Below are 26,161 nucleotides of genomic sequence, written 5' to 3' on the forward strand. Positions count from 1 at the left end.
GAGAGACAACTTGAAGATGAGTTATTTAATGTAGTAGGCAGCATACATGGGATTGGAGATCTTTTTTCGCCTAAAAGCCAGTAATATCGCTCTCTCACACAGGCTGGGACACAAGTGGATCAGCTTATCAAATCCTGAATGCCACCTGTATTTATTACGACTTCCCAATGGAAACTTTTTGCGAGACCAAGTCAAGCTGCCACTAATCTTTCTTTCCTATTAGATATTTTTCTTTCTTTCTTTTCACAAGAGACCAAACACCAAGCTCTGTTTGGTTGTCAACAACATAATAATAAGCAATGAGCAAGTCCGTGAACCATATATAATAGTGAGTAGTTTTCTTGTACACTGTGGGAGGGGAGATTAACATCACAACAAACATCAAGCAAATGTAGTTTAGAAAGGGCCATGAAAAAGGGGCCCACATAAGCCCATGGGTTCTGAGGACCACTCTACAGCAACTATCGTCTTCCTGGGACCCCCACCAGCCTAGCGATGGCATAATAGAAGGAATACTATGGCACTATATGAATTAAAGATAGACCCAAGGATTTTCTTTAAAGGCTTAAGCTATGTAAAATGAGTCTCCTTTTACTAAAACTTATTGCTCTGGACGGAGTCAATTAACTGAAGGCAGCTAAAGCTCCCAGCTTTGGTGAGGTAAGACTGGATTTGGGGCTAGCTTTCTGCTATAATAAAGCTACCTAAAGCACTGCAGAAAGAGAAAAGAGAGTTGTTTTATTTGCATATCACCCACCAATATTTTTTTGTCTTGTTGTTGAAAAGCTCTTCTCTCAGTCCACACATTAGTTCATAAGATCAACAAATCAATCAACGAGCCAAAAAGATATAGGCAATTCAATGTTCAAATTTTGTAATAAGATTAAAAAAAAGAAAAAGAAAAAGAAGAAAGTGAACACTAAGTTCGTGACTCGCCCATGTCTCAATTACGCTCGTGGATGAATAAAGAAAAAACGGTGGATGTAACTGCTATGAATAAACTAACCCAGGTCGGATGGGGCGTCTGCATCACCGTAATCTACCAAAGCCGGAGATCCAAAGGGAGAACCAAACGAGAAACGGACACGTTACAGTGGATGGGACCCGGGCGTGATGTTACCGTTGCTCATAAAAAATGTAACCTTTTCTTTTATAAAAGGAAACAAACAGCAAGAAGGGATTACACTATCCGAGCCACACTAGCTAGCACCCATTGATAAAATATTCTACGTTAATTAAGCAACAAAATACTTGACAACAAATATTCCTTTACTTATCAAAACATAAACAATTTAGGACGAGAGAGAGGGGGAGAGAGAGCAAGAGAGAGCGAGCGAGCGAGAGAGAGGAAGTGGTCCCAAAAGAGAGGAGCAACATAGAAGAGGTGAAAGAGAGAGAGAACGAATCTAAGAGGTGGTTCACAAGTAATGTTGCTGCTGACGCCCACACAATCCCAACCCCACCAGACCACCTTCTACACTATTCTACGCTTCACTCTTCCATCTTCTTCCTCTTCTTCTTCCCTACAGATATTGTAAATGTCATCCTCAATTACTCGAAGACCATGGAAACTGGGCCAGGCATCGTGTGTGCCTTAAGATTCGTGTCGATTGGCCTTACGAAAAGTAAAAAAATACGACCCTTATAGTGGAAGGAACAAAGTCTGCGTGCTGGTACAGCTGGCTTCGAGTCACCGGTAAAAGATAAGAAAGAGGAGGAGGAAGACGTCAGAGAAATCTATCGTAGGAGCTACCAACACTGGATCCGGAAATTTAAGAAGAAAAGAAAGAATTCGAATATCTGTTTCTCTTTTATTCCCAGAGGCAACATCAATAGTGAACATAATAGAATACAAATCGCCTCGTAGTAATGAAAATTAGAAATAAAAGAAAGAAAAAGAACAAGGAAAAAAAAGAACAAACAATAGAGCACGAACAGAGCCACCGACAGCACGTAAAACTTTCAAGAAAAAAAAAATTTAATAAAAAAAAGGGGGAGCTAGTGAGGAGAATTAATAAGGAAAATTACCGGGAGGAGCCGGTGAGGGAGACGGGGCCGTACAGGTCGTAGGGAGCCCAGAGAGCATCGAGCGGGCACGGCCGGTTCGAGTCGAGCCGATCCCACGGCTTCCCACTTCCACTCCAGTGGAGGAGGCTCACCGGACCCGGATGGAGATCGCGACAGCTGCCCCTCACGTTGTCACCTCCTAGCCCATGCTGGTTCCACCTGTGCTCGATCGGCGCCACGTGTCCGGCGAAAACCAGGAGGAACGGTGGCAAAGAGCCCAGCTCGTAGATCCTGCCGCTCTTCTGGATCCCCATCCAGCGCTCGATTCGCCGCGTGTAACCGAACCGCCGCCACCGGACTAGATCGATAATCATCACCCCGGTGTTGAAGTAGCACGGACGCCGGCCGTGAAACGTGGCAACGCGGCGCGCGTCGGACCAGAAGCGGTTCGTGAAGTACTTGGTAAAATTGGCGTGGCAATACTCCGGCGCGCCCAGGGTCCGGCCAGATAAACTGGTCCGCCACAGCTTGGCCACGTCGTCGACGACCACGAGGTCGGAGTCGAGGTAGATCACGCGCCGGACGCACGGCTCGAGGAGGTCGGCGAGGTAATTGCGCGCGTAGTTTAGGGGTTGTTCGAGAGCCTGGCGAACCGAGCTCGAGATGAGGTTTCGGACCCGGTTCGGGTCAAAGTAGTAGGTCTTGAACCGCAGCTGGGGGAAGGCGGAGCGGACGATGGAGCCGAGACTGGGGTCGGAGACGAGGAAGTGAAAGAAGACGCGGTCGGGGCAGAGGGCGTTCTGGAGGATGGAATGGACCGCGGCAATGGAGCCGCGGAGATACTCCTCGTCGAGGGTAATGGCGATGTGGACGAGGGAAGGGTCGCAGACGGTAAGGTTACCACCCGGCGCCGCGCATTCGGGGGCGCTGGAGAACGGCGGGGCGCTGCGGAAGGCGAATCGGACGGCTGAGATCTGATTGGTGTGGGATTGGGTGGATCGGATCGCCTCCGCTGGTGGGAAAGACTGGAGAGACGGGGATAAGATCGCAATCGCCATGGCGGCGGACAGGAAGCCGGAGAGACGCATCAACCACAGCATCGCCGGTCTCCGGCCGACGAGCTTGCGCCGGCGCCGGCGTCGAGTCTTGAAATCGAAGAAATCAACGAGGCGAGCAAGGGAGGAGACGAGGAGATCGAGTAAGGTCCCTGTAATGCCCGCCAGGTTCAAGGAATCGAGCGATCTCGAGGAGGTTTAGGTCTCGGATTCCTTGGAGGCAAAGCGATGCCCCAAAGTGGAAGGCGAGTCGAGACTAATTCCGATGGAATCCATGAGAAAATGGCAAAAGGAAGTGGGAGAAGGGAGTGGAGTTCTAATCTCCGCCTAGTCTTTTTTTCTTTCTGGCTTCTTCTATCTCTCCTCTTCTCTCTCCCTCTCAGCGAAGCGGCAGCAGCGGAGATAGCTTTTATTTTTCTTTCCTCGATCAATTTATTTGGTTTAATTCTCCGTATTAACGATTAATGATGCCTTTTTATTTAATTCCCGTGAAGTCATTAAAGAATCGCCACGGTCCATTTTAGAGATTAACGACTGTGCTCTTCTGTTAGGGATCGGGGAGTTTGTTAATTTGTCTTTTTAGTTGACGGGTTCCGGCGAATCTCTTCCCTCTCGGGGGGCCAAAGGATATAATCTCCGGGGGGGGGTGTGGGCCATTAGTAAGTAATTAAGATTGTAACTACGAATTAGGAATAAGATGTTGAGAATTTGTACAGCTAGCGAGGTATTTATTTCGGCTATTAAGAATTGACGGTGTTACCCTTTTGGATGACGCCTGCTAAGCTAAGCCGACGTGGCGAACTCAAACATGCAGAGCCACGTTCTCCAAGGCCTTCAGCGTAGAGGACACGTCCAGGCCCCACAAGCTGACGTGACAGGTGGAGCGCAACGGGTGTAAATCCTGATCGAACGGTGATCGAGTTCCCACGCATCCAATGCGTACGGCTGCACTGTCGCTCAAAGGTTGGTGGTGGTTCTCTCTGAAGCGTCTTGCCTCGTGATCTGTGAGGATTCATCGATTACCGCACGCCAGCCTGGCAGCCACTTCGTCAGTTCGCCAAGTTGGCGGGAGAAGACCTCTCGATCCCCATCTCTTTTTACCCGGATCCGTTTTATGAGAGATCATAATATAATGTCTTACGATGCTTCCTATCTTTTTTATTTAACGGGTAAACGGGTTTCGAGTTGATGGATTCACTTGACCGTTTTATTTCTAACGGTTAGTTTCTTTCTCTTCTTCCGAGAAGAGGAAGCCCGAGGATTATTATAATTTAATTTTAGTCCATTTTTACGTTTATTTAATAAATTATAATAAGACTATATTATTTATTAACTATAATAAATTTAACTCGTATTAATAAAAAATAAATATGAATTATTTACTGTCCTTAATATTAAAGTACTTATTTATTAGAGAAGGCCTATAGGAACGATCCAGATCCCCGGCCCATCTCACGGCGAAGTAGCTAGTTTGACTGGCAAGTGGCAACATTCCCCAAATTCTAGAAGATCCAGGTGGTGTTTGCCAATAATAATCCCCTTACCGAAGAGAATAAATAGATACCCTTTGCTTACGCTCCTCAATAAATCCCCATGTGAATTACCCCAGTATGTTCTAAAGTATAGAGGGGATGGTTTACCTTTAAAGGTAATGAGACTAGGGACTGGTTGTGAATGGTGATTTATTTGATGTCACGGTATGGGAGATTTGACGGTGGAATTAATACAGATGGTGAAATTAATAGGATGAGAGCAAAAGAGATAATAGATATGATGACAGAATACGATGGATCAGTGATTTAGAAAGAAATAAAATGAAGAAGATGATTAGCCGTAAGAAAAGTGATAATCGATGGATGAGAAGGGAGGAGCTAGCCGACTGCTAAGGTTCGAAGGAGAAGTGAAAAAATGGCCGGCCCTACTAGATTAAGGAATTTGTCAGTCAAAAATGAAGGGAATGACGTTAACTTGATAACGTTGATTTTGGATTAAAAAAGAAGTTTGAAAGATATAAGATAGAAGTCTCTCATCTTAAAACGATTATTTTCCACATATTTAGAGATTAACTAAAATTTAAAATAATTTAAATTTATCATAACATAATGACTCCGATGGCAAATTTAAACATCTATAAATTGACGTTCAAACGCTGTTAGCCATTCTGTAGTCTTGGGTTCAAGTGTTCGAATGCCATTGAAAATTCCAATATTAATTAACCTAGTTCGGCTCGGCAAACCCAATGTCTGGTTTGAGGTGATCCAATCAGCCAGGATCACTTAATAATTACCAACAATGTCTAAATGCACTAAAAGGTCATTATTGCAAGAATATATTATTTATTTACTCTTGGATCAGAGCAATCAAAACTCATGACACTCCCAAGTTTGGTTCGTATTACAGGCCACTGCAAGATGATATATGAGGTCCAACAAAAGGCCGACTAGGATGTATGCTTGGGCTAAAATAGTTAGGCCCATTTAGCTCTTTGTATGTAAAAAATGATGCGCACTCCATTTTTGCCCAGTTCCTTTTTATACGGCAAAACTATTTTTTGAACACTGAGAGAGAGAGAGAGAGAGAGAGAGAGAGAGAGAGAGAGAGAGAGAGAGAGAATTTGGTGGTAACGAATGAGTATTATATCAAAAGAAAAATCCTTGTAAGTTTTTAATATAAGATAGGCTAATAACTGTATTTTGAATCTTACACGAAACCATCTTTTGAGATATATTTATTTCAAGTGAAAGTCAAAAAGGTAACTCATCGCATTTTTCTAATATCTAAAGAGACGTTGAAGTTTATATAAACAGTGACTTCAAAGCTGGATGGCATGTTGCACTAGATGTAGTAGCATTTGACCATCACTCAGATGAGCCGATCCAATGCGTAAAACATGACAGCCAACTCGGCAGTCATTCAATTAGCACGTGAAAAAAAAGTCCCCACTCCTCACTGTGTCTGTATGCTGTCTCAGATCTCACTGCCATGTCATCCTCTCATGAACGGCTGAGATCGCATCTCCCCAGACATCACTAACTTCTAACCTCTAACCCCACCCACTTCCCTCCTACTTGTCCCGTCCCGTGTCACCCAGTAACCACGACCTCGCCAAAAGCCCGCCAAATTAATACTCCCGTCCAGTCTTCGTGCGTCCGTATTCGATCGAATATTAAATAAACGGACCTGATTTTCCCGGTTCGGTCACCGTCCTTTACTGCCTTAAATAGGAGAGCTTCGACTCTGTTGTCGTATTCTTTCTCCACTACCGGTGAGCGGATCCTCTTCATTGAATGCTTTTAATCTCCCTCCTCTCCATGTCGATAAAAACGAAGAATAGAAATAGCAAATAGGGAAGAAGCAGAAGAGGAGGAAGCCAAATCGAGGTTGAGATGGAAACCTACAAGGGAGGATTGAAGGGGTACTGGAAGCAGAGGGCGTACCATGGCCTCGACGGCGCCGGATCGCGGAGGCCGCGGCGACCTCGCCAGACCACGGCGGAGCTCGGCGGTGGCAGGCGGCGCCGTCGGTTCTGGAGGATCAAGATATCGCCGAAACTGAAGCTGATCCGGTACGTGTCGCCGCGGCGGTGGCTCGCCAAGATCCGCGACGCGTACGTGCGGATGATGCTGGGGTTCGCCTCCTCGGCGGCGCTGGGCAGCGGATTCGGGTACGGTTACGGTTACGGTTACGGCGGTGATGCGCGGGTGGAGGCGTTCTCGAAGCCGAGGATCAAGGAGTACGACGAGAAGATGCTAGTTGAGATCTACAAGAGCATCATCGCGCAGGGGTCGATCGGAGGAGCTGATGCCGCTCAGATCGCGATGCGACGGTAGTGAGAAACCCCAAAGGTTTCATTTCTCCTCCTCGTTTTCGTTTAGTAGGAAATAATTATATAATTTCCGTTTCCTCTTTCTATGTAAAAATAAAAAAAAATAAAAATAAAAACTAAATACGATCGTGCTTATTTTGAATAAGTTTACGTGATTTTTGTGATTCGCACCTGCTAGGAATACGGGGACGCTCTTAGTAAATAGCTAAAAAGGCAGGGTTTTTTTAAAATATATATATATATATATTTGTTGGTCACAAGCACCTACTGTGCTAGACGCCTACATATAATAACACTCACCAGCGGATAAGTTGAACAACTAGACTAAATATTTCCACCCAAAAAAAAAAAAAAAAACTATTAAAACGAGTCTAAAATATATGCCCGTAATGCTCCATCAAAAGTATTAAATATTGTGAACGAGATGATCTTCATCAAGAGTTGATAAGACTCGCCACTGAGTTACAGTATGTATTAAAATAATATGGTTCATTATTGCACATTCCTCTTATTAAATTAGTAGGATTCGTCGCTCTTGTTTCGTAATCTAACATATCTATATCGGAATCTCATAAATGATGGATTAATTAGTGTGTCACTTGCCGGGCGGTGTCAACAACAGGTTGGTATATATATATATACATATATGTCCATTCCATTAATTAATTTTAGAGCTCTTCGTTCTTTGTATCTATCTATATATCCATCTATCTTTTCCAAGGAAGTTGATTATCTTGTGGGTTTTTTTTTTTTTAAAAATTTACTTACATATATTTTTCATTAGTTCTATACTAAAGAAATCTTTTTAAATGATTAAAATACTTTTTCTACTTTATAAGTTGGTGTTAGGAGCCAGTAATTACGAAAATTGACTATTATAGCAGTTGCATTGGGATTAGAAAGGTTAAAGGAGTATTGAAGTATTTACCTTAATTTAATGCATTAATGAAGTTTCTATGTGTCGGCTAATGATCGGTAGATGTCTCGTTATTCGTTACAATTTGGAAGTAATATGGTCTCTTTCGCAAAGTTGATGCTGACGCATGTCTTTATGATTTTGGATAATGGTGATGGCCCCACCCTGTTGTCCAATAGGCTGCTAGTGTTGCTCCAGTATCAAATCCCATTAACTTAGGACTTAGGTGGTGTCAAAATATGAATAAAAAGAATAAAGTCGAAGATGATTTATGGCACCGAAAGAGGATAAGGGAGGCGTCCGGAGTAACCAGAGATACATATAATTGGTCTGATGAATCCGAAGATCTTTTACCATATAAGAGTATTATGCGGGAATGTTTCCAGACACTAAATTTATCTTACCTACGACGAATTCAAGGATGTTGGGAAGTAAACAAAACGGTGCTGCTGCTAGGGTTTAGGGTATATATCTCTTAATTAGTTTTCATTAGGCTATAGGAACTTAATTCTTTTTAAGACTTGGGAAGTCATCAACAAACAGATAAGACGGTGGTTACTGCAGACGTGACAGTCTAATACATTAAAAGGTATGAAATTTTAGTTAATTCATACGTGAAAGGCGGATGTATTAAAAGGACATCAATATTCTCTCCTTCACCTAAGTTGGAGAAACTGTTGGGCAGTGTAGTCTTAGTCGTGGTAATGGACTTGGAAGCGATGGGTGATGAGGCGTTATTAAGCAGGACCACCGAAATAATTGAGGTAGGGTTGGGTTGGTTTGTATCTTTGTCATCTCGCAATAAGGTTGGGTCCTCACCCCTTTCCTGTGGATTAATGTTCTATTGGCTACCTTTGAGCAATCCGCACGTCTCTTATCCTCTTTATTATTGGCTAACCATATTATTATTTTTTACATTTCTTTTGATCTGGGACCATTGTTGGACTGTCAAAATAATTCCAGCTCGGCTTGATCATAAGTTGCCTCAATCAAGTTATGCTCAATAAAATTAAAAAACAATTACTATCTGAAGGCCCGTGATATTATTGTAGTAGTTTTTATATCTCCATCATTGAATCATGCTTTATTTCAAATTTGATTTTATTATTATTAGGCTTAAAAATTAAATTTACGACGAGAGTTCCTCTCGGTTACAGGACGATACTATTCAATGGGCCGGTCTAAGAAAGTAATACAGGAATGCGATTTATTTGCAACAGTTGGGGCGACGCTGTTCTATTTACTTCGTAATGCTCACGTGGATCTTCCGGCCGTAAGATCGACCGGTACCAACTTAATTCCTATAAATCTTCTAAGAACATCCCAATAAACTATCACTAATCTAGTTCCAACTCAATTAATTCATATAAATCTCTCTGGTAGAGAAAGATTCTTTTGGCAAGTGAGCACTACAAACAATACCAGCAGAAGTGATGAGGAGCTTCCATTGCGAGATAAGAATATAAATCGAATTCTCTTTTTTGCACACCACTACTCCACTCTTCGCTTATTCCGACAACGGTGGAGGCCCACAGTTCACACGCGCACATCCAGCCCAGCCTGGGATTCCTTCACCCACCCACTCCCCCACCACTGCAGATCTCGTCCGTCCATTTCCCTCCCACGCCTCCCATCTCTTGATATATCATCCTCGATTCACGTGTTTGTTTTATTATCACATCCTCCTCATTCAACGTACGCAGCTGGCGACCGCCGACCGCCGACCACAGCACGTCTATTACAGACTTACAGTATTAACCCCCAAATCTCAATGGACTTGGGCTCTTATCTCCACTTCTCCATCCCGGCACGTGCGATCCACTCCAGCGATCCTCCTTTTGCCACGTCATCTTGGAATTACTTGTCAAAGGTCAACTCACCACCCGTAAATCATGAAAACGGGTGCTACCGATGGCCGCCAGTAAATGACGTGGCACTGTACGTAAATCTCGAGTAAAATTTAGGATAATTATACGAAAACATCCCATTTCTATATGCCTTTTTCTTTTCTTTTCTAAAAAAAAGCACATTATTTTCTTCCTTTAAAATAAAGGTAATCGAATACGCACGTCATTTTTCGAACACTGATGGAGGGATATTTTGGAAAAAGGCTAATAATTTACAGGTTTTAAGTATAATTAATCCTAAAATTTACTGCTACCGACATAATATAATATTATAAATAAAACAGACCCTAGGTTAATTAAAATAACATTGGGGAGGCTAAATTAACAAGTTAAAAGACTCGCTTTATATCCGACTCGTTGCATTGTGTTGCGCTCTCCCTCACTCTCACATCTCACATCTCACACGCCATCATTTTCCACTCTTTCTCAATCATCTCTCTGAGAGTGCGAAGTGTTGGGAAAACGAAAGGATCTGATGGGGAAAAGCTTCTCGATTCCCACCCTCCTGCTCCTCCTCGTACTACTACTACTTACATCCTCCTCCTCCCCGTCGAGCGCCGCGCCGACGACTGTCACAAAGGACGGCGTCCCCTGTACAATGTGCGCCTCCTGCGAGAACCCATGCCAACCCTATCCCTCTCCTCCGCCACCGCCGCCGACCACCTCATATTGCCCGCCGCCGCCGTCTCCCCCGAGCACCATCTACTACTGGTCGCCGCCGCCGCCGCAAGGGGGCTACCCCACCCTATCTCCTCCCCCCTACGGCGGCGGCGGCGGCGGCGGCGGGAATCCCTACTTCACCCCTCCGCCGCCCAATGTCTACTATCCTGCCCCGCCGCCGCCGAACCCCTTCCTCCCCTACTTCCCATTTTACTATTACAGCCCTCCTCCTCCCCATAAATCCAACTCGGGTCCTCCCCTCTTAAAGCCCCTCTCTTTTACCCCCCTCCTCCTCATTCTCCTCTCGTTCCTCTTATGAGAGTAGTAGATTTCCGGACATTCCCAAAACGGGCTTCTGGGCTCCTGGCCATTCCAAAGACGCACCTCCAGTTTCCAAAGAAGGGAAAAAAGGAAGCAGCTTTCCGTGAAGACAGAAGAAGACTTCGTCTCTGCTATCATTGTCTGTAATTCTCCTCATATGTTCTGTAATAATTGTCTTTTTTTTTTTTCTTATGTTGAATTAAATTGTAATAACGATAGGGAAAAACGATAAGGGTAGGGGATATTTTTGAGAAAATTAATAAGGGTAATATGTTCATGGTGGAGATTATATTATCAGTTTAATAAAATTTTCTTTATTCGACGGTGTGCTACGCAATATTATATCCAACCTTTTTACTTTTAAAATTTAAAAAAAAAATTTAAAAGAAAAGGAAAAGGATAAGTAAAGTGTGACGGAGGTATAACGAAAAAATAGTGGACGGCCATGTTTCACATGGGAGAGTTCGGTAGATAAGGTCCTCCGAGCTTGGGTGACGTGGACACATGGTATGCAATAATTGATACCACCTCGGTTTCAATGCTTGGAAGTTATAGAGTTATTTAATTTTGACCCTTTGTGATTTATAATAGCAAATAGAAGCATGCAAATTGGAACAAAAATTAGAAGGAAATATATTATTCTCCTACGTAAGAAGTTTTGATGACAACATGCATAAGCTTTTAACCGTCAGTGGTTTTTTACTCCATAATTAGTGGGGTCAAAAGCTTTAGTTTAGTTGAGTCACACAGCTCAAAGAGTTTAGGCAAAGAGTCAATATATTTGTTATCATTACACATGCATATGTGTAAAGATATCAACAGTATATAGTGTCCTCTCAATCTTTCATATTGAGTAAACATCTATTTGTTATGTCCATGGTTAACATTATCGCTAAGTTCTCTCTCAAAAAGAAAGACAAATTTGGACTGAGAAGATGCAATCTATAATAAACGAGTGCATAAAAATTCTCATAATAAGACAAGTAGTCTTCATGAGTTCCTTTACAAACTTCCTCTGTGATAATTCCCAATAATTAGTGGAATCCAAAGCCACCTTCCACTGCTCCAATTTTGTCTCTTGTCCATATGAGACTGCAATTGCTGGCAAAAACTTAAGATTGAGCTAAACATGCAATTAATAATCTAAGGTTGCTTTCTGAGGAATTAAAGCCAACGCACAGCGGCGTTGGATCATCACATTCTTCATTAATTTGGCAATAATGATAGTACGCTTATTTAACCTGCTGCAAAGTTTTGTGAATCCATCGATATCTTGAGGTACGTGCTCATCTTGAATTTATCTCTAGTTTGCATATAATTCAGAGTATCCGAGTTCATGTCCTTAGTACAGTGATCAAGAGATCATAATGTTAGTGTTTTTATTGCAGGAAGTATAAATCTCTGGAGAGATCCTCAACAAATGGCATCTTTCAAAGTGAGTGAGAACTTCTCTGCGACGTTTAATCTGAGTTCCAGTTCCTCCAAATTCAGAGATCAGACTACGAATTTATCTCTGCATCTAAGGGGAAATAGTACATATCCTGTACTTATTTCCAAACTACAGTCGAATGATGAAGCTAAAGGCAGAAGTTGGAGGACTTTTATGCACAGACACAGAATCAATGGGGCCAGTCAAAATTACATCACAGATAAGTACTCTGAGAGTATATTTCCTGTTATTTCTGCAGACTGTGATTATGACTCAGAAACAAAGATGTCAGCAAATGTTTCTGCAACCATTCTCGATAAACTAAAGGCTGTTCGCTTGTGGCTTTTAGCGTCAGAGAACCAGAACTTTTCTAAATTGAAGTTATGCCACAGGTATGTTTCTAATTGCACTTGTCATGTTTTGACCATAATTTTGATCTTACAATCAGTTTAAATGTTTCAGGATTTATCAATTAAGTGCTACAAACTTGACCCATTACTTGGCATTGCAAGTTCTTAATGCTGAGCAGCTTAATGAAAGCCTCTCTTCCATTGGACTGCTGCACTTGAAATCAGCAAGTCCATGCATTCTTGAAAGCATCAAAAATGGCATTCAAATGCTAGAGAATCTTGTAGACTACAGAGATATCAACGATTACGTTCCATCTATAGAATGCGATAACATGATAAGTGCGATGAGGGAGAGGGTATCCTTAAATGCAGCAGAACTATTTGGTCCGTCTGATAGAAAGAAGGGAGTTAGCATCATGGCAACAGTTGGGAGAGAAGCAATGGCTAACGATGCGCTTATAACTGATCTTCTTAGAGCAGGAGCAAATGTATTACGCATCAATTGTGCGCATGATGGTCCTAATGTTTGGAAGGAGATCATCAGAATGGCAAAAAGTAGCTCTCAGATGCTAGCAAAGCCATGCCGCGTTCTTATGGACCTAGCTGGTGCAAAGCCCAGGACTGGGCCACCGATGTCCGAAACCGATGAGCTTATGGTATCTTCAGTTCAGATCTTGATGTGCTCAAATGGAAGAATTCCTGATGACTTATCTCCAGATGGAATCATTTGCGTCGATGAGGAGCTAATTGATGGCCTCAAGATGGGTGATGTTGTACATTTCTCTGACGGTAGAGGTAAAAAGAATTCATTCAAGGTTGTCAAGAAATTTCTCCATGTCGATGGTTCTGTTTTTACGGTAGAGAGTACAAGGACTACTACTATTAGAGTTGGTACCAAACTATATCAGCAGAAGGGAAGCAAGAAAATCTCTGTTGGTCAAGTATTTAAACTGCTGAAAGCTGACAAGTTCATGGTGTTGAAAGTTGGAGACTTGCTCACTGTCTCTAGACTTTGTTGTTCACCTACCAATTCAACAACTGCAAAGCTGATAATATGCTCTTCGGATCATCTTTACGATGCGGTCAAACCTGATGAGCCAATTGCATTTGATGATGGGAGAATCCAGGGAAAGATTCAGGAGAAAAATGCAGATGAGATCATTGTTTTGATCACCCATGCAAGTCCAGCGGGGTCCAAATTGGGCACTGACAAGTCTATAAACATACCCAAGAGTGAGGTGCAGCTCAAGGGTCTGACAAAAAAAGATCTTGCAGACCTTGATTTCATTACCACTCATGCAGACATGGTAGGCCTCTCATTTGTTCGCAACGTTAACGATATCGAAAGCATTCAAGATGAACTGGAGAAGCGAAAGCAATCGCAGCTTGGTATTATCCTGAAGGTAGAGACCAGGGAGGCTTTTGAGAAGTTGCCAGACTTGTTGTTCCACGCAATGCAGTATCCAAATCCATTAGGTGTGATGATCGGCAGAGGAGATCTCATGGTGGAGTGTGGATGGGAGAACATGGCTGAGATTCAGGAGGAGATCATCACAGTTTGCGCCGCCGCTCACGTCCCGGTGATTTGGGCCACTGGAGTACTGGAATCCTTTGTCAAGTCTGGACTGCCTTCTAGAGCTGAGATCACTGATGTGGCTTCTGGAATGAGGTGAACTTAGAATGCCGAACACCCGCATCTCAATTTAACTGTCTTAATCCAATGATTTTAAGATTGTCAAAGTTAAATTCTGTGTTAACTTTTTGCTTAATTTTCACTGTATTTGTTGTGCAGGGCAAGTTGTATTATGCTGAACAAAGGAGATCATATAGCAGATGCAGTACTGGCATTAGATTCTACATTGCACAAGGAGGAGAAGATTACACTGGCAAACCCCTTGCTGCCACCTCTGAATGGAGAAATATGAGAGAGATGTTTATAATTATAGCCTGATTCTTATACCTCATTAATCTTGCATACACCGTAATTTGCTGGAAAAAAGATACATAGTTTCACTTTGTAAAAGTATTGATAAATAATAAGAAACAATTACAAACTACTGAGTATTTAGTGATAGTCTAATAATTGTAATTTAATAAATATCGAGGGAGATCTAGTGTTCACCTGAAGAGAACGGTCTTGATGACACCACGTAAGACTTTTTCTACCACACTGCACAGCACGTTCTTCTGTAATTCCTCGATCGTAAATAACGCCAAGTCTAGTGGTTTTTCCATCGTGGGGGGTCGAAAATATCTTGCTGAGTCGGGACATCTGGAACCTTCGTCGTGTCGCAAGACTTCCCTCTCTCGGCCATACGAATCCAGCGAGAAGATATTTTTCCCCAAACCGAAATAAAAGAGGAAGTAAATAAAATTAATTCCCCAATCTTTCCCCTCTCATATAAATCTCAACCCCCACCAACTCCAATCGGTCGTCTCTCTTAGCTCCGAAAAGTTGTTGTTTCGCGGTAACGATCGAGACCTTGGAGAGCTCCGGCCGTCGATGCGATTGAACCTACGGTGATGGAAGCCGACGGAGCCAGATCCAACGGCTCCTGCTACTACTCGCTCCTCGGCGTCCGGAAGAACGCCTCCGTCGCCGATATCCGCGCCGCGTATCGCAAGCTCGCCTTGGTATCCCCTCCTTGTCTCCATTCTTCATCTCTTTCCCATATTATAGGATCTTTGTTTAGTTTTTTTGTGTTTCTTTTCTATTTTTTGAGGTTAGAAGTGGCATCCGGACCGTTGGGCGAAGGATCCGACGGCTGTAGGGGAGGCGAAGAGGCGATTTCAGCGTATCCAGGAGGCGTACTCCGGTAAGTGATCCACCCGGTGACATTACCGCCGCATGTTGATGGCGGCGCTTTCGTTGGCTGACGGGGTTTGTTCTGGTGTGCCGGCAGTTCTTTCCGACAAGGGAAAGCGCGCGATGTACGATGCGGGGCTATTCGATCCTTTGGACGACGACGATCAGGTTTGCAATCTAATTTTTAACCTCTTTTTTTTCACGTTTAACCCTCAAAAAGTTCTTTACATTTGCAAGCGAGAGATTTAAAGAGACTTTGTAAAGGGCTTTTCTTTTTCTAATAAAAAACGAAAAGCGTCTGAATTTTCTTTTCCACTGCCAGGAATTCACTGATTTCATGGAAGAGATGCTGGCGATGATGGATAGCGTGAAGTCTGAGGTAGGTGAAGTGGGAGGGCATGATCGTAATTTGATGCTTTAGATATTTTCCTCAACGAGGGTATAATCGTAATTCCACGCTCTCAACTTCAGAAGCCAGACACCCTGGAGGACTTGCAGAAGATGCTGGCGGAGATCGCCGGCGGTGACGGCGCGCGCAATGGGTTCAGGGGAGCCCACTGAGCCACGCGTCTACGGCCGTCCATGTGGACACGTGTCGTCTCGTAATAGAGTCGCCGGCGGTGCAGGAAGGAAATTGGAAATAAGATCCGAATCCTCCAGAATGCAAATTTAACCCCCTCTCTGATCTCTAATTTATGAACCATTCGATCTGTAGATTTTTGATGTACCCACAAATACCGATGTTTTAATTTTAATTTTTTGGGAAATGATATTTGTTGGTCTCGGACAAATGGCTACTTGCTGTGAAAGTTTTGTCTACTCTCTGATGCTTTATGCTGTGATTCCGTGATAATGTCAACTCATAGGCTTCTTTAAAAAAAAAAAAAAAAAAAACAACAGTGCTGTTAATCTTCCATGATTAGCTAGCTGTCGAGTGAGTTACAAAAGTCCAAATTATTTCTCATTTACTCTCAAATTGGAGGAGAAATTTACCCCACATAAGTAACTACTGTACAGAAAACTTTATTCATCAAAATATAAGATAATACCAATCACATGTATCTATCTTATTAGTGATGCACCCCATCTTAGCAGATAAGCCTATAAGGTGTATATAAACGCAGCGGAATGAATGAATTAATTCGGGTTAATGCAGACATTTCACTGTTTGAACTTTGAATAACACCCCACATTAGGTGTTTCTATAATTTAGTGAAAAGACGAGCGTTGAAATATAAAGTGTAAACAGAGAGGGTGAAAAATGAAAATAATCAGATAATGTAGGGTGTGAAGTGAAAAAGTCTAAGAAAGCTTATGTTGCGTAGATCTTACGGCCATGTATAATATATATTTTTCTAAAGCCCATGAGAGCCCAATTGAAGCCTCTTAAACCCTAGCCCACAGGCCATTATCTTTGAGAAATCTCTGGACCCTAATCTCCGTCTCTCTTCCTCTTGCGATCGGGAAGGGTAAAACTCCTCTTTCCGTCTCACTCATGCTTCTTGCAATCTCTCTCTATCTGAACGAGTTTTTTGTGACAATCTTTTCGTAATAGAGAGAGAGAGAGAGAGAGGTATCAATCTGGTCGAGGATCTAAGGACGACGAGCTCTAGTACTGCTCGAAGGCGCCGCTTCGAGCGAATCTTGGATGGTGGCATCGGCTAACGGAGGAGAACGCGGCCAAAGCACGCGGCCATCGAGCCTACGCCACTGGGCGCGTGCGCAGATTGCGGCCGGTTCTTGCCGGCCGGCGTATAAGGTGAGTTCTCGATTCTCTTTCTTGTTTCTTCTTTCCAGGTTTTGGATTCTGCTTATTGCTTCTTGATTGGATTCCGCTTCGCTCTCTTGGTTCATGAGTCGGTGTGTGAATTTTTGTTTAGGGGGTCTAATTTTTGGTTTGTTGTAGAAAGGGTGTCCAATGCACAATGCGTTGTGAAGCACACAATCCAACCCTGCTGGTGGTTAGGTTGTTTGCCTGACTTTAACCCTCAATGTTTTAGGGCCTTGTTGCTACATGTTTTTGGTTATCAAGTGCTACAAATTTATTTGTTGACAAACTATTATTGACTAATGTAGCTTTCCACGGACATTTATATCCTTCTTGAGTGTTTTATCAATTTATTTTATAGCGAGAACATCACTGATGTCTAATGAAACAGAATTAAATTATGGTGCCTCCAAACAACCGAACTCCAAGCATGAAAGGATCGGGCCACTTCCCAGACATAGCGAAGAAGGCCAAAGGTGTTAAAGTGTTTTCTGAACTCTCTCCTTTATCCATCTGTCACGAAATTCAAAACATTTTCTTCCTTTTTGTTGTAGTTTCCTTTTGTTAAATCTCACTCTTCTTTTCTTTGATCCAGATCTTCTTTCAAAGGACCATAGCTATGACCAGAAATTCAACATATCAACCTACATCCCTGCTGGAGCAGTAATTCAACCCTCTTCTTGATTTTATTATATTTGCTTTTCATATTTCTATGCCACTGAAAGTAGTTCTTGTGTGCTCTATTGGATCGAAAGGTTTCTGCCAATAGTTTTCAGTTATTTTATTTTGATATTGGACTGATGCCTGAGCTATTTATTTTAGTTGGCCTCAATAAATAGCTGGATAGCTGCTCACATTTTTATAGCTGGGTCAATGCTGATAGATATAATAGACAGAGGAGGTCTTAGATGTCTCAATCTTCGAGAAAAGGCTTACTCGTGTCTTTGTTGCTTTGGGATGATTCTTTCTCTTGTTGTTGGTAGAACCTGCAATTAGTTCATTTTTCATCCTGCTCCCATTTATTACTTGCATGCATTCTTGAAGCTCATTTTCAGCTAATTGAGCTTGTTGCCGCTTACCATCTATGGCTCACTTTAGAAAACTTGACTTTGCTGATATTTAGTGGTTAAAGTTGTGTTAAATTCTTCATTGAGTAAGTAGTCATGGGGTCCTGTACTTATCTTTTTCCTACATTCTTCTGAATTGTATATAAGCCTACTTTTCTAGATTTTGGCATTTTGCAGTCACTGTAGAAGTATGCTAATTTTTGCCTCATCCCACTCTATTATGATGCGATTTTGATAGTATAGATTTCTTGTATAGGATGGTATTGCATCTGCATTAAGGAAACATATTGAAGAGGAAGCTCGTGATCTTAGCGGTGAAGCTTTTTCTCGATTTATGGATCAGCTGTACGAACAGATTTCTAGCCTCTTAGAAAGCAACGATGTTGCTGAAAATCTTGTGGCTCTTCGCGCCATTGATGCATTAATCGATGTGTCCTTTGGGGAAAGTGCTTCCAAGGTTTCAAAATTTTCTAGCTACCTGCGGATGGTATTCGAGGTAAAACGTGACCCTGAAATCTTGATTCTGGCAAGTACAGTGCTGGGCCATCTAGCGAGAGCTGGGGGGGCCATGACTGCAGATGAAGTGGAGCGACAGGTTGCTACTAGTATCCTCATTTTCCTGTATGTGACTTGAGTCTTGTTTTATAAACTTTTGTTCTTTTCAGATAAAAAATGCCTTGGAATGGCTTCATGCAGAAAGAGTCGAGTATCGCCGGTTTGCAGCCGTTCTTATTCTCAAAGTAAGTGCAACTTGCTGACAACCTTTAAACAAAAATTTTCTTCTCCTTTGTAACTTTTTTTAATTTGCTGAAATTCAGTTCTTAGTGGGTTAATATATCTTTGGTATTTACTTTTTGATAAATTCTTTAATGTAATGAAACACATTTTTCATGACTTGATGTATGCTTAATCTATGCTTAGTTTTGAATGGCATTGTTTTGTGAAATTGTCAATTCCGCTTATACTCCACTTATTCTTGAAACTTGAGTGGAAAAAGTTATTCTTGTGTAGAAATTTTACTGAATCTTCTGCGTCATATCCATAATTTAGTCTGTTTCTTCCTTTGTAATCTTGAACGGATGACATTCTGTGAAGGAAAAAGTAATCTCCACTGTAACTGTATATTGATGCACATTTTCATTTGTAGAATTTACTCTTTAATTTATGCAATGAATGGTGGTGCTCTTAAAGTTTCTTGCAGATCCTACTGGGATTTGAGGGATATCTTTTGTGATTCTTGGTAACATTGATCTTCTTTCATTTTTTCTCTTAGGAAATGGCTGAAAATGCATCCACGGTTTTCAATGTTCATGTCCCAGATTTTGTGGATGCCATATGGGTGGCATTGAGGGATCCTACACTGACTGTTCGTGAACGAGCTGTGGAAGCTTTGCGGGCTTGCCTTCGTGTTATTGAGAAGCGTGAGACACGGTGGCGGGTACAATGGTATGTCTAACTATTTTTTTGTGAGACAATTATCTACTGAGAAAATGTTTTCCCTGCTACTCCATCTTGTGAATATGGAGTTTATTTTAGTGAGTCAGCTTGTTCTAGTAGAACCTACTTTTATATTTCTTCCTTCTATTGTCTTGTTCTCGTCTTCATTTTCTATTCATAGTCTGACTATGGATCACATAATGATTTTAAGTTTGGCAATTTGTTAGTGTCAGCTAAGGGGATTTCCTTACTTTTGGTGCCTAAGCTTTTGCTTTGAAATGCTTGAGGAAATTCTTTCTGGAATTTGGATGGATTTGTAGTTAAAGATCGAGCTTGGAGACAGTGGTATAATATTGTTCTTCTGGTTGGAATAGTTTAGGTCAAGAGGGTAGAAAGTAAACCTTTGATGTGGGAAACTTCTGGACTTGTCCTTCTTTTCTTTTATTCGGTAAAAGCTACTTGCTGAGGATTCAAAATGGATATTATGTCTCTTTTTTCTTGTCAATGTGCTGTTTTTTTCCCCATATTTCCTTATTAGTCTTCACAATTATTACTACATAATAGTAGTAATTTTTTTGCTTTAATACTGACTTTGCTATATGTCACTATTGTTAGGTATTATCGAATGTGTGAAGCAGCACAAGTTGGGCTTGGTAAGAATGCTTCTGTTCATAGCATTCACGGCTCACTACTTGCAGTGGGAGAACTTTTGAGGTATGTGTCTTGCAAAGATACTTTTGCTCCGTTGTATGAATATAATGTTTGCTTTTAGGTTTCTCTGACAGTGACTAGGTGATGGGAAGCATGTATTTATGGGACTTAATGTATATTATTGTTCTGGGTTTCAGCAATTACTTTTCTAATTGAACATGCGTTGAAGTTGCAATGTAGATTTAGTGATTAATGTTAGGGCTTAGCATCATTATATTGGTATTTTGTTGGTCATGCAACCAAAAGGAAAATTTCTAATTTAGGGGTGTTCCAATGTTTGTGATTTCAGCAACATATACTTATGATGCCTTGCCTTCTGACAGTAGAAGCACATCTTCAGTTGGAGCACTCCTAAGCGTAGTTCCAGTTGGAAGTTGGAACACCTTTTTTCTAATGAAAAAAGCTTTGATCTTTATGTATTGCATTTTATTAAGTCTTTCTCATGAAACTTGTGTTTGGTTTTTTCCTACCATTACATATGTGTTTTCGTTCATAAATTATCTTGTTTAATGATCTGTTCTCTTCAGGAACACTGGTGAGTTTATGATGTCCAGGTACAGAGAGGTGGCAGATATTGTTCTTAAGTACCTAGAACATCGGGATCGGCTTGTCCGGCTAAGCATAACATCATTGCTTCCTCGTATTGCTCACTTCTTGCGTGATCGCTTTGTGACGAACTATTTGAAGGTACTGATTAGTCTTTATTGTGGTGTTGTATGATTTCCTGACCACTATCTTTTATATTGCTGCTAAACAAGATATGCTCTCTCTTGTTGTCTCAAATGATCCATTTAAGTCATTTAAGAATGTTGGAACCACTAATGGCATTGTACTTTCCTTTCACAGATATGCATGGATCATATTTTGGCAGTTTTACGCACACCAGCTGAACGTGCTAGTGGATTTATAGCTCTAGGAGAGATGGCTGGTGCTTTGGATGGTGAACTTGTCCCTTATTTACCAACAATTACCATTCATTTGCGAGATGCAGTATGCTACTTTGTAACACATCTTCGGGTTTGCAGTATTTACTGGTTCATCAACTACTTACTCACTCTGTAATTGCAGATTGCTCCACGGAGGGGAAGACCATCTCTTGAGGCCATCGCTTGTGTAGGAAGTTTTGCAAATGCGATGGGTTCTGCTATGGAACCTCATGTTCGTGGTCTACTAGATTCCATGTTTGCTGCTGGACTGTCTGATACCCTTGTAAAGGCTCTTGGACAGATAAGTTCGAGGTACTTCTGTATTTCCTCTCCAAATTGTCTTTGTTTTTAAGAGGAATGTGTGTCCATCTGATATTATGTGTGCTTTTCAGTATCCCATCTTTGCTGCAGACAATACAAGAACGTTTGCTGGATTGTATTTCAATAGCTCTTTCAAATGCACCTTTCTCACTGGGAAAGCCGGTTGTTGCTGGTGTTCGAGCAAACATGCTGAACAATGCTCAACAGTTTCCAGATGTTAATGGTTCAGTTCTTGTACAACTTGCACTGCGTACTCTGGCTCATTTTAATTTTAAGGTTGTTATCTATGTGTTGTACAATTGGTGGATTTGTGTTATGTGTACTTTCTCCACTTCTTGAAACCTGAAAGCTTGTCTTTTAGGGTCATGAGCTTCTGGAGTTTGCTAGAGATTGTGTTGTTGGTTATTTGGAGGATGAGGATGGAAATACACGAAAAGATGCTGCAGTATGTTGTTGCAGATTAGTTGCAAACTCCCTTTCCACAGTACCCTGCCCACAGTTTAGTTCAAGTAGGTCAAGTCGGATTGGCGGAGCGAAGCGGCGTCGCCTTGTAGAGGAGGTTTGCTTGAACTTTTTTATTTACATGCGACCATACATGATAGTGATTTTTATGTTGTTTTTTTTTTTTGTCGTAGTTCACATTTGGAAAGTTATGTTATGACCACTGTTGAATTGGTTGCTCTGCCGTGGTTAATTTTCCAATCAGTTGGCACTTGTGTAATAGACAAGTTGTTGAGATTTCACCCATCTCTAGCAAAAGTGAACCATCAGTAGGCATGTTGGCCTCAACTATAGAAAGTAAATACCAATAACAACCTGTTGTTATTGAAGGACCTTTATCTAAATCAGTAGTTATATAATATCCAATGAGTTGTAAAATTAGGGTGAATAACAAAAGTGAACCATTAGTAGAGGCATGTTAGCCTAAACTATGGAAAATCAATACCAGTAACAACTTGTCATTGATTAAAGATCTTTAGCTAAATCAGTAGTTAGATAATATCCAATGAGTAGTAAATTAGGGTGAGAGGTTGTGCCATGAAATCTAGACCAGGCTATCCGAATTTGATTATAGGTAATGCGTAATCAAAACCCATTATTCCTAAGTGCCAATTATTGAGTTGACTATTCTGTGTTCTCAAACCATATGATTATAGTAAAATGTTTTGAATGCACTTTATTTATTCTTTTTTGGCATGAAATGTAGTTTTCTTCAGTTTTTTCTTACTGAATATACCATAAGTTTTCAAGTAAACTCATGTTAATTTATTGCTGTACAAAATCCTATATCTATTTATTACATATTAAATAGATTTAATTACCATGTTTATTATTCATTTTCTATTCACCTGCACATCTGCATATTCTTGCCATGCTTCTGCCTTTTTTGTGCTATTGTATATTAGGCTACTTTGGCATTTATCTTTCATCCATGCTTAGTACTATTTCTTTTCCTTGGGCTTTAAATTACTATGATAGAATCAAGACATTGTGATAGTTGCACTTGATTATTCGGTGTTCATGTCTTTGATGCAGATAATGGGCAAACTTCTTATTGCCGCAGTTGCAGATGCTGATGTTGTTGTTCGGAAGTCAGTATTTGATTCTTTGCATCACAATCCTATGTTTGATGAGTTCTTAGCCCAAGCTGATAGCTTGACTTCAATTTTTGTTGCCTTAAATGATGAGGTATTATCTGTAGATTTTACTACAGTTCACTAAAATCTGGTGGATTTTATTAGTTCTTTTGGCAAGTTGCTATTCTGTTACATTTTTCATGGATGTATATTGGCGACTATGGAGACTCTTTGCAATTTGTTAAATCTTTATCCAGTGTTATAAATTAACATCTGCATGGCATACTGAGGAAGTTGCAAAACATAAAACTTTCACTTGTGAAAGATAGGATAGAGCTGATGGGCTCTTATTTTGAGAAGAGAGATTAGGTGTCACTAGTAGTTAGTTCTGTTATCTATCTTTGACCTTTTACAATTATTATGAAATCATATGTGACAGAAAAGCAAGCTTCTCAATGAGGGTAGATTAAGTAGGTTTTGTATGATATTGTAATTGCATGTATAGTGGCAAGTCTTTCAAGAATATATGTTCTTTTTGCATGTCAAGGATTTGAATTGGTTATATTGATTTCTTACTACCTGCATTTTATGTGTTGATATATTAGATGCTAAGACTAGCTGAAGGCAAGTCAGTCATCATTTCTGCTGATGATCTCGGAATTTAACTAAAAGAATTACATAAACATCACCTCTGAAAGAACTCGTCTTGATTCTTACTAATATGATAGATTTTTTTAATGTTATTTTTATATTGTTGTGAGGATAAGCACTTTTTCACTCATACACAACCATAAGCACATTTCCATGTGAGTTTGTGTGTGTCTGCATGTATCATAAATGCACGCACTGCTTATTGACGTAACCGTGCATGGGCCCTATTTCATTTTCCTTTTTTTTAACATTTTAGGACTTTGATATCCGAGAGTTGGCAATATCAGTTGCTGGCAGATTATCTGAAAAGAACCCTGCATATGTTCTTCCGGCACTTCGTCGCCATCTTATACAACTGCTCACATATCTGGATCAAAGGTGTTGGGAATAATATTTATTTCTCATTCTAATTGCTGCCGTTTATATTGTGCCATCCTACTTTTATGGTTAAGGCTAGCCTCTAACTATTGACCTTCTATATTCCGCTTTGTTGCAGTATGGATAGCAAGTGCAGGGAAGAAAGTGCCAGACTATTGGGTTGCTTGATACGTAACTGCGGACGACTAATACTTCCATACATTGCTCCAATCCATAAGGTATAGTACTCTGCAAGATTTGTTCTTTTTTTTTATTTGTTGTGTACTCGTGTGTAGGAGGGTGTTGGTGGCAGGCTTGGTGGTGATGGTGATGTTCTTAATTGTCTTGTCTTATTTATCTCTCTGGTTTCATATTTCAGGCACTTGTGGTTAGACTAGGTGAAGGAACTGGTGCTAATACTAATAATGCTGTTGTGACTGGAGTTCTTGCTACTGTTGGGGAGCTTGCTAAAGTGGTACGTCAGACTCCTTATTCTGGATGATGTGTCATTATTTTTTCTTGTTGTCATATACTCTTGCATTTTATAAATGTTCTCATAAGTCTGTTTGTCCCCTCAGAAATGAATGATTTTTGTTGTATAAATTTATTTTGCTACCAAGATTTTGTGTTTATTATTAATTTTAAGTTGTTATGTCAGTTGAACCTTATTTTGAAATTGTCACTTGCAACTGTGCTAGTATGCATATGAAAAGTTCCCAATCTGAGGCTTGCACCGTACATGTTGAGCTGCTTAGGTGTTCTGGTGGTTTACAAGATTCGGATGGAAATGTTTGCTAGGAGGACTGGTCAAGTTGTCCAAAATTGTGTGTCAGGACTATTTTGATGGAAACTCTTCCTAGGAATTTTTTATTTATTAGAATAGAAACGTCATTTGCAAAATAAATTACAAAATGACATTTGTTAGAAGTATATGTACCACTACTGACAATTTTGGAATGAGTTGAAAGAAGATGCAGCAAACATCCTCTGCGTAGTTATACTTTGAAAAATAAATTATTAACATCTTCCATGATATTAGTGCAAGTAGTCAAGGACACTTGAGCATTCTCTGATAATTTTCACTTTTCAGAGCCTGCCAAATTGAATTATGGGGATACTATCCTGGCCTCTCTTTGCCTTGCTTTTTCTTGATATTTCTAGGATTCCCATTTGTGTTACTTTTTAGCAGTACCCGCAGCCTCACCTCTTAAAGACTTGCATAGGCTGCAACTTAAACATAGTGAGCAGGTGTGGATTATCTTGTACTCTTTGTCACTTACATTCTTAATTTAAAGTTACTCTAATGTTCCCGTCACATGTACAAACATTTGCAACCAAATCTGCGATCTCTCCTGCATGTAAAATTTAGTGAGTATTATGTTATGGCATTTGTCATCCATTTATTTTATATTTGGTGACAACTTATCTCACAATGTCTCTTCAGTCCTCGAAATATGTTAAACAGAAAGGAGCTGTTGATGTGTTACTTTGATGATCTTATATGAGTAACACATGGATACTATGATAGTTGTCAACACTACTTGGCTTCTAATCTCAAGTACCTTAAATGATAAATGGAATTGTTCCTGAATGATTATTATAATCATGAAATTGGTATTTCCCAACAACTTTTCTGTCTGATTGTAAGCTATCAACTTTTTATACTGATGGAGAAGTTGCTACAGTTAAATGCTACTGAAGAGATAGCTTGTCTTTTATTGATGAACATGAACTGCAGCTTGCTTCCTCTTTTTATTAGGTGCTGGTTTTCTTTGAAACAAATTCTCAATAATCCTGAAATGTGTCAATATTTGTTTGTCTTATTTGCGTTGATTTCTCTCACCATATGTCCATTTCTTTGGTCTCTAGTATCTTTGGTTTTCTTATTCTATCTTGCGTAGCTACTTAAAAGTTAACCCTTTGTCAAATAGGGCGGCTTTGCGATGAGGCGGTATCTCCCTGAGCTAATGCCTCTAATTGTTGAAGCTCTTTTGGACGGAGTTGCTGCTAATAAGAGAGAAGTGGCTGTGGCAACCCTTGGTCAAGTTGTACAAAGCACAGGGTATGCT

The 26,161-nt window shown here is 40.8% G+C and overlaps 5 protein-coding genes across 8 annotated transcripts in view; 4 read left to right on the forward strand and 1 right to left on the reverse strand.

Annotated features, from left to right (window-relative positions):
* Positions 1-1,251: 1,251 nt before the first annotated feature.
* On the reverse strand, positions 1,252-3,483 carry LOC140765851 (probable galacturonosyltransferase-like 7). The gene has a single exon (XM_073105133.1). The coding sequence runs from the start codon at positions 3,105-3,107 to the stop codon at positions 2,025-2,027; it is 1,083 nt and encodes a 360-aa protein (XP_072961234.1). The 5' UTR covers positions 3,108-3,483; the 3' UTR covers positions 1,252-2,024.
* Positions 3,484-6,193: 2,710 nt separating this feature from the next.
* Positions 6,194-7,033, forward strand: LOC140765242 (uncharacterized). Its single transcript, XM_073104219.1, has one exon. The coding sequence runs from the start codon at positions 6,449-6,451 to the stop codon at positions 6,890-6,892; it is 444 nt and encodes a 147-aa protein (XP_072960320.1). The 5' UTR covers positions 6,194-6,448; the 3' UTR covers positions 6,893-7,033.
* Positions 7,034-9,987: 2,954 nt separating this feature from the next.
* On the forward strand, positions 9,988-14,561 carry LOC140764819 (plastidial pyruvate kinase 4, chloroplastic-like). 3 transcript variants are annotated; one of them, XM_073103608.1, is made up of 4 exons: positions 9,994-11,970; positions 12,081-12,513; positions 12,584-14,140; positions 14,264-14,560. In XM_073103608.1, exons 2-4 carry the CDS (start codon positions 12,113-12,115, stop codon positions 14,394-14,396), a joined length of 2,091 nt encoding a protein of 696 aa, XP_072959709.1. In that variant the 5' UTR covers positions 9,994-11,970; positions 12,081-12,112; the 3' UTR covers positions 14,397-14,560. The 3 variants fall into 3 exon arrangements, with proteins under 3 accessions (XP_072959710.1, XP_072959708.1, XP_072959709.1); XM_073103609.1 differs by having other exon boundaries at positions 9,988-12,513; positions 12,599-14,140; positions 14,264-14,561; XM_073103607.1 differs by having other exon boundaries at positions 9,988-12,513.
* A 285-nt stretch (positions 14,562-14,846) lies between these two features.
* Positions 14,847-16,086, forward strand: LOC140764820 (uncharacterized). Its single transcript, XM_073103610.1, has 5 exons — positions 14,847-15,105; positions 15,200-15,287; positions 15,375-15,445; positions 15,600-15,656; positions 15,749-16,086. The coding sequence occupies exons 1-5, from the start codon at positions 14,995-14,997 to the stop codon at positions 15,836-15,838; spliced, it is 417 nt and encodes a 138-aa protein (XP_072959711.1). The 5' UTR covers positions 14,847-14,994; the 3' UTR covers positions 15,839-16,086.
* Positions 16,087-16,762: 676 nt separating this feature from the next.
* Positions 16,763-26,161, forward strand: part of LOC140765116 (serine/threonine-protein kinase TOR) — a 40,195-nt gene continuing 30,796 nt past the window's right edge. The window contains exons 1-18 of one of the 2 annotated variants that reach the window (XM_073104037.1): positions 16,763-17,036; positions 17,184-17,243; positions 17,437-17,521; positions 17,641-17,708; positions 18,369-18,707; positions 18,778-18,852; positions 19,386-19,558; positions 20,165-20,263; positions 20,788-20,947; positions 21,107-21,250; positions 21,329-21,498; positions 21,579-21,783; positions 21,869-22,066; positions 23,044-23,196; positions 23,992-24,113; positions 24,232-24,331; positions 24,472-24,567; positions 26,024-26,154. In XM_073104037.1, coding sequence (XP_072960138.1) covers positions 17,446-17,521; positions 17,641-17,708; positions 18,369-18,707; positions 18,778-18,852; positions 19,386-19,558; positions 20,165-20,263; positions 20,788-20,947; positions 21,107-21,250; positions 21,329-21,498; positions 21,579-21,783; positions 21,869-22,066; positions 23,044-23,196; positions 23,992-24,113; positions 24,232-24,331; positions 24,472-24,567; positions 26,024-26,154 — 2,309 coding nt within the window. In that variant the 5' untranslated portion in view covers positions 16,763-17,036; positions 17,184-17,243; positions 17,437-17,445. The remainder of the gene's footprint in view (positions 17,037-17,183; positions 17,244-17,436; positions 17,522-17,640; positions 17,709-18,368; positions 18,708-18,777; positions 18,853-19,385; positions 19,559-20,164; positions 20,264-20,787; positions 20,948-21,106; positions 21,251-21,328; positions 21,499-21,578; positions 21,784-21,868; positions 22,067-23,043; positions 23,197-23,991; positions 24,114-24,231; positions 24,332-24,471; positions 24,568-26,023; positions 26,155-26,161) is intronic. The other variant, XM_073104036.1, reaches the window with a different exon arrangement.

Source organism: Typha angustifolia, chromosome 8 (assembly GCF_048772165.1).
Source record: "Typha angustifolia cultivar Huaian chromosome 8, ASM4877216v1, whole genome shotgun sequence".
In the NCBI taxonomy this organism is placed as follows: Eukaryota; Viridiplantae; Streptophyta; class Magnoliopsida; order Poales; family Typhaceae; genus Typha; species Typha angustifolia.

Bases quoted from the DNA above. Each gene is read 5' to 3' on its own strand.
- LOC140765851 (XM_073105133.1), bottom strand. From the start codon at position 3,107: ATGCTGTGGTTGATGCGTCTCTCCGGCTTCCTGTCCGCCGCCATGGCG.
- LOC140765242 (XM_073104219.1), top strand. From the start codon at position 6,449: ATGGAAACCTACAAGGGAGGATTGAAGGGGTACTGGAAGCAGAGGGCG.
- LOC140764819 (XM_073103607.1), top strand. From the start codon at position 12,113: ATGGCATCTTTCAAAGTGAGTGAGAACTTCTCTGCGACGTTTAATCTG. The intron at 12,514-12,583 runs GTATGTTTCTAA...TAAATGTTTCAG, and splicing joins AAATTGAAGTTATGCCACAG to GATTTATCAATTAAGTGCTA. The intron at 14,141-14,263 runs GTGAACTTAGAA...TTTGTTGTGCAG, and splicing joins GATGTGGCTTCTGGAATGAG to GGCAAGTTGTATTATGCTGA.
- LOC140764820 (XM_073103610.1), top strand. From the start codon at position 14,995: ATGGAAGCCGACGGAGCCAGATCCAACGGCTCCTGCTACTACTCGCTC. The intron at 15,446-15,599 runs GTTTGCAATCTA...TTCCACTGCCAG, and splicing joins CTTTGGACGACGACGATCAG to GAATTCACTGATTTCATGGA. The intron at 15,657-15,748 runs GTAGGTGAAGTG...TCTCAACTTCAG, and splicing joins TGGATAGCGTGAAGTCTGAG to AAGCCAGACACCCTGGAGGA.